Source organism: Scomber scombrus, chromosome 7 (genome assembly GCF_963691925.1).
Source record: "Scomber scombrus chromosome 7, fScoSco1.1, whole genome shotgun sequence".
In the NCBI taxonomy this organism is placed as follows: Eukaryota; Metazoa; Chordata; class Actinopteri; order Scombriformes; family Scombridae; genus Scomber; species Scomber scombrus.
In genome coordinates, this window is record NC_084976.1 from 15,817,747 (window position 1) to 15,827,105 (window position 9,359).

A 9,359-nucleotide genomic window follows, 5' to 3' on the forward strand; every position below is an offset into this window, starting at 1 on the left:
AGAATTACAAGAATAAGAATAACAATATATCGAGAGAATAAGTACAAGAATAATGATAAACATTGTAAGAGACACTTTAGACTAAGTTGTTGAGTGTAAAACAAAATGTAGGTGACATTTTCATGCCTTATAGATAGATACACGCCTGGCAAGCTGACTGCAGTAGGGCAGCAAATGAGACATTTCTAGTGTTTGTCACTGGGAAATAACTGTCAGATGACTCACAAAATCTTGCCCAGTGTTGCGAAGTGAAATATGACTGAAAGTGAAAGAGTTTGGACTGAATAGGTCACATTTGAATAGCCTCTTTGATGAAATGACTCTTATAATCTTATAATATAACCCTTCTGTCAAGCAGGACAAATAACACATTGATATTGGAGAACAGTATTAGTAGAACTACAGTATATAATGGGAATACACATTCAGTGTGTATGCATATAATATACATATAAATCAACTGGATGTATTGGATGAATATGTTTTTATAATATATCTAGGAAAAGCTTCATTGTGTTTGTGTGTCTGTATCTGTGTGTGTGTGTGTGTGTGGAGGTACAGGAGGTAATACTGCCCCACAGTTACACCCTGACAAATAAGACAGATGTATATACTGCATTAGCATATGTGGATGTGCATGAACACACATTTACACCCACACATCTTCAGGGAAGACATTCCACACCCAATTTGAGTTTGTGGGCTTTTCTCCTGTCCAGGACGTAGTGATGATCAGAGCAGAGCAGGTCTGGGGTGATGTCACCTTTCTGTTTCCCGCAACACAAGCCTATTGTCTGCTCCTGCTCTGAATTCATGATGAATATCACAACCGCTGCAGAGAGACAGAGCTGATCTAATTAGCTGTGCTGAGATGTCAGACTGCCATCATTCTGTTTAGTGGTCATTACCTCTGTATAAGCATGGTGCTGCTCACTGTGGGAGTACATGCATATTTTCAGTACATGTACACACACTCAGACACACACACACACACACACACACACACACACACACACACACACACACACACACACACACACACACACACACACACACGCTGAAACACACAGAGACTGTCGAGAACAGGCTCATACAAATACAAAATGAGAGAGACAGATAAAGAAAGGTGGCTTGTCAGGGCAGCTGGCATTTTGTTCAGCATGGAGCAATGTAGTCTGTCTACCTGGTAGCCCTCTCAGAATGGAGCGAGTCCATTGGGATCCCACAGGACCTCCTACCAGCCACACACCTGACAGGGGGGATGTCTGAAAAATCTGCAGAGGCCCTATTACACATGTCACACTGCTAAGCACTGCAGTGGCCACCAGATGACAAGCTTCCCACACCTTACATTTTATTAGGAGAGTGGGTTAAGACACAGAGAGACGATAGGTTGTCACTGGCTAAGATATTGCATTGTTATCTAAACATATCTGGCCAATTCTGTCTTGTGACTGACCATAATTCATGATACTTCTGTTAAGTTTGTGTATGAAATAAATATAGACAGTTATAATATAGGATTTATGTAGTGTACATAAGTGACTAAGCAGATAGATGTACCAACACTGCCATCTTCAGGCACATTGTTGTTACCACCTTAACAGGACATAAGTAAACAACAGATTAAGGATATACAATAGTTGCAATTTATTACTATTTACTGTACATGTTTAAAAGTGAAATACATCAATTAGAATATAATAAGCTATGTTTTTATCATTATTGACAAAATTGAGAGCAACCACATGGTCAAAAGTGTAGTATGAGAGGGTAACAGGCAACTTTTTTCTTCAAATGTTGTACAGGATGCTGCATAGAATCATTTCTGCCAATGATGTGATGGTAATGTTTTCATGTGGAACCAGATGAGCAGCTGAGGTTTTCCTCTTGGCTGGTTCCCATGAAGTCAAGTGAATCTGTACTCTCTGCTTTGTTTGTTGCCAAATCGTTCATCTGTGGCTCTGCATCTCTGCACTCTGAGCTAGAAACAGAGACAAGAATTGGGGGGGATAAGAGGATTTTATGTGAGATATCATATGCAGCAGGTGAAATGATAAATAAATACATTTACCTCGACACCCTAAGCTGTTTACACTAGGAATGTACCCAACCAATCTTACTATCCAAAAAAAGAAAGAAAGCTTTAATTACAGTAACACTTGCTTCCTCCATGCTAAGCGTCTCATAGCTTTATCTTGGAAAAATATAAGGAGGCCACGTTTTGGCCAGTGGTGCAGGGGGATGTCTTCCTGCCTCTGAGTGGTAAAAAAACACTTATATTCTTAAAGGTAAAAGGAAGATTTATTTACATTTGGAAATCTTGTATTTAATTGATGGAGAATTAAAATATGCCTGAAGAAAGGGGCAATGTTTGATGAATGGCTGGCTATGAACAGGGAGAAAAAATAACCTTTCACACCATTTTTTATTTCTTCACTTTTATTTATTTATTTTGTCTTTTTCATTGTTTTACTTTGGTTTTCTGCTGTATACCTTCTGCCATGAGGACTATTTTTTGTGAGTTATATATATATATATATTTATTTTTTTTAATAATTGATTTTTGTTTAGTTGTCATGTTGTTCATCTTTTTCTTCTATATGTTAAAAATCAATAAAGACAAAGGCAAAAGGAGTTCTTACATAATCTGTACTGAAAAATAAATCAGTGAGTGTATACTTAAAAACATAAAGCTAAAAAACAAGTACAAAAAGAGCTCTATATCCTCATGAGGTATAGACTTTATGATCTATTGAACGTTTTTTGAGATTTTCCTGGCAGGGATGTGTAAAGCTGGGACATTACGATACCTGTCTGAGTCAGAGTCACAAGACATGCTGACGTCTGTCTGCGAGTCCACATCAAACTTGAATCTCCTGTGGCCGCAGCACTGGACTGCCTGAGCCACAGAGTAGTGGGTTCTTCCAGCAGCACAGGCCTCTATCTTGGACACACTGAGCTGTGACTGCAGGAAAAGGTGCAGGCAACTGTCAGACAACAGCAGGGGGTTATTGAGGATCCTGGAGAATTGGGACAAAAACAAATAAGAGATGTTGAATACTGTATTTTATTGCTTGTTGGTGATTGACGCACCAGTTTTGTTATGTTTGTGCTGTAGTATGTCGAAGTTCATAAGTTTATTGATCTGCAAGATCATTCTTACTTTTCCAAGAACTTCTGGAGCCCTTTCATCCGCTCAGAGATCTGCTGAGCATTGTTCATGCTGAAGAAGGGGTTCTTTGGGGGAAGCCCTGGCAGCTGTACCCTGCAAAAAACACAAATACACCCTAAAAATGAAGCACCGGGCAGATTACGCTTAACAGAAGAAGTGAAAGTAGATGTGTTCAGTTGCTGAGTCATAATAGCATTTCTAAATACCGTGAATGGACTTACATTAGCATTGAATTTGCCTGTAGTTTCTGCCTGAGCCATACAAACTCACTGAACCTCCTTCTAACACAAGAGATCTTCTTAGTGAAGCACACGCTGTCGGTCTAAAAGAAGACACAAGGATGACAAATATTTACAACAAGCCTAAGAATTAAGATTAAGATTAAATTAAAATTAATTAGATAAATAATTCAGATTAAAACAGCTTTCTTTTGTCATTTTACTTACATGCAAACAAATTTCATAGTCTATGTAGGCATGCCAGAAGTCATTCTTTTGTATCCGCGGGTCCCGCACCCAGACACTAATGACCTGCTGCATGGAGAAGGCAGGAGACACTGAAACTGTCAACACAATGCACTGTGTCTTGAAAAAGGGGAAGTTTTTATCAGCAGATAGAGGAAGTGCAATGACAATGAGAAGAATGAGGATAGGAAAATCCCAGCAAATATCTTCTATTGCTCAGGGGTGGAAAAAATACGTTCTGAACTTTTAATGTGTTTAAGCTTCTTTTAAAAACAGTTATCAAATTTGTTTAAAGCTCATCATATTTACAGAATTTTAAGACCTACCTCATTCACCAAGTCTGTTCCTTCTTTCATAGTTCAAAATTTCTTAACTTTGAATCTCCGTGACAAAAAGCCAACCTGATAATGCTGTGCTTACCGTTGAGCCAGCACCTTTTATTTCAGTGTTTCTGTCCTGGAGCAAAGGTCTCAAAATAAAGTCACAAGACTTTTAATAGAGATATGCTCCTCCTCAAGTCTGCAGCAACAAGTCAACAACCCCCCCCCCCTGCTGATTACTGGATAACAGATCTGGTATGACAGCTTGTGCCAACATGTCTATACCTCATCTTTTCACGTTTATTGCTTGTTGACCGTCATATTGGATCAATTGAATCACATCCTCAGGCATCATTACATGTTTTTAATACAGCTATCGTCAGATTATGACAGATCATTTGTTTCATAGTTGTCCCTAACTCATGATTTAGGACACGACAAATGTGATGTTAAAAAGATGAAGAGAAAAGGCTCACAAAAAGTTTCCTTTATTCACAGAGACTTCACAGATCCATGGTCAACAGTTACAGCAATTCAGTAGTAGGTGTGTTTTTAGGAGGTTTAAGGTTCAGCTGAGTGTCCCATAACAGTCATGGGAGATATGTCGAGTCAGGACAAAGCCATGAGAATACAGGTATTTTACACAGGCCTGTATAACTACTGGAAGACAATGCCCTTCACAAATGGACAGTCTCATATCTAAAGTGCTACATTTAACAATCTTATTACTCACTGTACACTGCAGGTGTACAAAAGTTATTTTCAGTGTATGGAAATCTCAATAGATTTAACTTATTAAGAAATATTGTGACCTTTTGAATCATTCTGGCAAGACTTCATTTAGGGTAAAAGCACATAATAATTATTTTAAAACCTGAACAATGTTCTTGTTATAAATCAATACAGAGGAGAAGAGAACATTTGGTACATAGCAGCTGATTGGGAACAAGGGCAAAATTATGCTGGGCAAAAATGTTAAATTTATCAACCACAAGGGTCATACAGAGACACAGTGAGACAGTAAAAGCGGTGGCTATCAACACCTCACACAACAGACATCCCAACAACAGGTCTACGATCTCTAACCAAAAACTACATGGACTGGAGGTGAGACAGCAGCTAGTTCACTCTGCCTAAATAGTGTTGCTGTACAAGATTTACTGCAGAGCACACACTACATGACAAAGGGCCCCTCCACAATGGAAGATCCTTGTAGGGAAACAGGACTATAAATACAAACTCACTATTTAACGACAAATCTTAAAAACAAAACCATTCCACAGTGATTGTGTCTGCTACATGATGACACAAGACCAAAGCTGCTACAGGTTAGTCCGACCTTTAAATCAGCCGCTCTACACTAAAGGTTAGTTTAAGCCCCCAACACAGTCTCCATAAAGGGAACGTGACCTTATGGAGCACCGCAGGGCTGAGAGCACTTAAAAAACCCATCCCCGCTGAGGTTCTCGCACCTGCCACAATCTGAAACCCCAACGTTCAGCGGGACGTAATTTCACACAGAGTGCCTCTAATGTCAACTGACTGAAGAGGACACTCGGTGGAGGGTAAACTAAGCTTCAGGTGAGAGCGCAGCTGTTTATCAGTTCACCTCGGTAATGCACACAAACACACACACTTCACTGCTCCTCGTCTCCACAGTGCCAGGTCAACTTCTGCTCGTAGAAGTCAATGACCACCTGGGGACACCTGGCGCTCGCTTCACGGGCCGGAAGCAGGGCCACGTCATCTGAATTTTTCCTGTGGAGAAAGACACACAAGAGATGGTGCTTTTAGATGACAGCAAAACACTATTAATGCATTTAACATGATTCAGCAGAAGCACACACACTCCATTCAGACCAGATTATTGTGAAACACAGGCTAAAAGGACTGAGTCACATGATCTCTAATTTCTGTAATGATGAAATATCCAGTAACTGTTTCTGCACTTTAAGGGGATATTTGGTATTGCTTAACATCAAGTCTGGACATTCATAATACAAATTAAATGATGGCCAAATTAAAGCAACAGAGGATAAATATTAAATACATGTTTTACTAGGTTGTCAAGGATATATTCATATTATACAGTCTCTAAATGGCCTTTTCATTGCAAATCTGATGCGTTGTCATTTTTGCTGTAGCCTATGCAGACACTTAAGCATTTTTGAACAATTGTGGTTTTTACCATCTTGCAAACATTTAACCATTCAACCTCTGGCATGATTTCAAGGACAGAGAAAAGAGGAAGCATCGGAGTTACCATTTGACTAGAAACATGAGCTCTCCCTGTCTGTCTGTGGAGCCGATGATGCATTCAGGCTCGAGGTAAGTGCTGAGGTTAGTGGGCGTGTCTGACTCCAGGATGTTGCTGTCGCTGTGCACAGTGTGAGACTGCTGCTGGGACTGCATACAGGACTGAAACCAGAATGACAAGGACAAAAAATGAAGCAGTTATAGAAGAAAACCACAAAGACAACCTCCACATAAAGAGACAGTGTAGATGTGGCACTTTTTACTGTACATACCAACTTTGAAGAGAAAAAAAAGGACATTTAACTGCTTTCACTTCCAGGGGACATTGCAAAACAAATAACCTTCACACGCCATTCCATTTCAGATTCAACCTTTTAAATGTAAGAGCAAACATTTTTTTAAAGTTGATTTTACTTGACTCCAAGGCAATCTTTTTTTCAGGAAAACTCTGTTTTATCAACCTAAAACAGTGCACTGATAAAAAAAACAAAAACCCAAAATAATAGGATTCTTTTCTCTCTCCTTTGTACAGATTTAGGTGCAGAAGTTCTGTAAATAACATGGCAACAACATGCACTTCCAGACATTTCCATCAATGCGTCTTTGGCATACTCACAATTTCCGTCTCTTGTTCTGTCATCTCTTCTTTTGGAATGAACAGTTCACTTTGTTCTTCCTCATTCATTTCAGACAGATGGGCGTTTCTCAGGAACTCTTCAATGAGTTCAGGACAGTCCAGATTATCCTCTGGTTCCCAAGTGTTTTCTGCACTGTAAAAGGACAATCAAAAACAGGATATCTTACTATCTTGCATACACAAAATAATTACAGAGTATGAGGAAGTCACCAAGGAATACTGCAACATTTCACTCACTCAGTAAAGCCTTTCCACTTCAGGAAGTACTCCACTCTTCCATTGGAGACTCTGCGGCGAATTATTCTCTCTACCACAAACTCCTGGACAACTGTGACGTTAGTCTCCTCAGTCTTCCTCTGTTTGGCGGTCTGCTTCTTTCTCATACTGCCAGGATGAAGATGCAAATGAATGACAACTATGGCATGTATTAAAAACACAAGCATATTAAAACATAACAGAATGTGCCTATTATTTGTTAAACCTGCTAAATGATGTGACAAACCAACACTTTCCTCTCCTTGTTGCTGATATGTTTGCACAACAACACGGCAGCAATGAGCACTCAGCTGTGCCCTTCAGACAATGATCCATACACTTATTATAGTGCTCCACCTGCTGTTCTTCTGTGGAGCACAGCATACTGTACTACTCCTTCAGCCCACAGCGCAACACGTTAGTATCTACACACGTGCACAGTACATTCAGACAGTTTAGTTTGGCTGGACAGCAGCTTTAAAACAAAAGTGTGAAGCGTATCTGGCTGATGCACCAGACGCTGTAATGAACAATATGCACGTACGCTGTCGGTGTGTACTTAGTCTCGGCGGACAGCCTGCTGCTGCGGCGCTGCTCTGCTCAGTTTGGAGCTTGTCGCAGGAAACTACTTGCACACCACGTCCTCGGTGTGGCTCTGAGCCCGAATGTGTCGCTCGGCGTGTTTACATGAGCCACAACAACTTTTCATGAATGAGTTAAAATTAAAGATGGCCGTGGATGCTCGGAGGAAGTGGTTGCCAAGGGAAAAGGTCATGCCAGGAAAACCGGGAGGAGACGACGTGGACGCGCTCACTGGCGACCAATCAGAGAGCAGTCCGCTGCTCCGACCGTCCCCGTCCAGTGGTCTGGAACAGCCCTGCCACCCATGGGCGTCACCTGGTTATGGCAAGGGAATGACTGCACCTGGCATATCACACTGAGAGTAGACTGACAGCAGATATTTCATCTTTTCTTTCTTTTTCTTTTTTTTTAATCATAGGAAACAAACGTGAAGCATTGATTTCAAAACAACATGAAAGCAGAAATGATATGAAAACAGATTCACGTCCAGTAATTTATAAAACTATACTCATTATATTATATTATATTATATTATATTATATTATATTATATTATATTATATTATATTATATTATATTATATGAGGCTATATTATATTATATACATGTATCCCAATAAGCAGTAGAGAAATTACTCACGTGCTGTTCTTAACAACTATTCTGAAGTACTACTAGTATTAGTACAACATAATATCATCTTATAGATAAAATCCTCTGAGGCAAATTTGTGATATTAGGCTTTATAATTAAAACTGAGTTCTCAATACTTCCTCCACCATCTCCATAAACGCAACTGTATGTTTTACGGAGGGGCTCTGCACTCCACCACTACCTAAACTGCACTGAGGGGATCTTAGCAAAACAGCCTCTGGAGGATTTGATTGACAGCTCCCTTTTAGCCAATGGCAAACCCGGGGCTGCTGATTGGTCACATCGGCACCACCAACAGGCTCTTATGCCGTTTTTCACTAGTTCTTTTACTCACCACGGGGGGACGCTGCCTACCAGCACTGGACTTCAGGATTAGTGGGCCAAAGGCTCAATGCTCCTGCACCCCAGTGAAATAATGAGAATGGATTTATGCTAGAAAGCTCATAGCAAAAGACAGCAGAACAAAAGCTTTTACCAGGAGGTGCATTCACAGTGGAACTGCCTCTGATGCACTGTTGTATCTGATATCATTTCATCCTCAAGCCAGGATTATGAAACATCGGCCGCATTTGTATAAATAATAAAATGTACTCAAGCGAGCACTACAGAACAGCTCTGTAAGAATGTAACACACATATAGGAAAGCCTACAATAAAAGCATCACATGGTAATTTCTCATAGTACTGAGAATGAATACCTCGGTTTTATTTCCAGCCAATTTCCAATGAGAAAACACTGGAAGAATCCCAAGGGATGTGATTAAAAGTGGTTTCAATGAAAAGGCTGACAGACGCCTGCATGGAAGATGAATGTGGTGTGCATCATCTCCAGAAAAGGGAATATATTGATCACAGTCTCAGCGGGAACAGGACACAGGTTTCATACAGGTTACAAATTAATGTTTGGTCATTTGGATCTGCAATATTCTGTATGCCCAATTCCACTTTTAGTGCAGAGGAAACTTTAGTTGGAGTTGGAGATATGAACCTCAGGAATCACAGGTTCTCCACTGATAAGCTG

General features: G+C 40.1%; 2 protein-coding genes across 4 annotated transcripts; both read right to left on the bottom strand.

The window, feature by feature from the left end:
- Positions 1-1,630: 1,630 nt before the first annotated feature.
- Positions 1,631-3,791, bottom strand: snx10b (sorting nexin 10b). Its single transcript, XM_062422886.1, has 5 exons — positions 3,622-3,791; positions 3,397-3,497; positions 3,167-3,268; positions 2,814-3,023; positions 1,631-1,984 (listed from the first exon to the last, which is right to left on the bottom strand). Exons 1-5 carry the CDS (start codon positions 3,712-3,714, stop codon positions 1,855-1,857), a joined length of 636 nt encoding a protein of 211 aa, XP_062278870.1. The 5' UTR covers positions 3,715-3,791; the 3' UTR covers positions 1,631-1,854.
- Positions 3,792-4,437: 646 nt separating this feature from the next.
- cbx3b (chromobox homolog 3b) lies at positions 4,438-7,847 on the bottom strand. 3 transcript variants are annotated; one of them, XM_062422340.1, is made up of 6 exons: positions 7,652-7,847; positions 7,355-7,475; positions 7,090-7,236; positions 6,832-6,985; positions 6,223-6,377; positions 4,438-5,717 (listed from the first exon to the last, which is right to left on the bottom strand). In XM_062422340.1, exons 2-6 carry the CDS (start codon positions 7,441-7,443, stop codon positions 5,597-5,599), a joined length of 666 nt encoding a protein of 221 aa, XP_062278324.1. In that variant the 5' UTR covers positions 7,444-7,475; positions 7,652-7,847; the 3' UTR covers positions 4,438-5,596. The 3 variants fall into 3 exon arrangements, with proteins under 3 accessions (XP_062278324.1, XP_062278323.1, XP_062278325.1); XM_062422339.1 differs by having other exon boundaries at positions 7,355-7,532; XM_062422341.1 differs by lacking the exon at positions 7,355-7,475.
- Between the last annotated feature and the right edge of the window lie 1,512 nt (positions 7,848-9,359).

Coding starts and splice junctions, on each gene's coding strand:
- snx10b (XM_062422886.1), bottom strand. CDS start 3,714: ATGCAGCAGGTCATTAGTGTCTGGGTGCGGGACCCGCGGATACAAAAG. Junction 3,269..3,396: donor CAGGCAAATTCAATGCTAAT/GTAAGTCCATTC, acceptor TGTTTTTTGCAG/GGTACAGCTGCCAGGGCTTC. Junction 3,024..3,166: donor CTCCAGAAGTTCTTGGAAAA/GTAAGAATGATC, acceptor CCAATTCTCCAG/GATCCTCAATAACCCCCTGC.
- cbx3b (XM_062422339.1), bottom strand. CDS start 7,491: ATGCTGTGCTCCACAGAAGAACAGCAGGTGGAGCACTATAATAAGTGT. Junction 7,237..7,354: donor ACAAGGAGAGGAAAGTGTTG/GTTTGTCACATC, acceptor TCATCCTGGCAG/TATGAGAAAGAAGCAGACCG. Junction 5,718..6,222: donor CTCATGTTTCTAGTCAAATG/GTAACTCCGATG, acceptor CTTTCTCCACAG/GAAAAATTCAGATGACGTGG.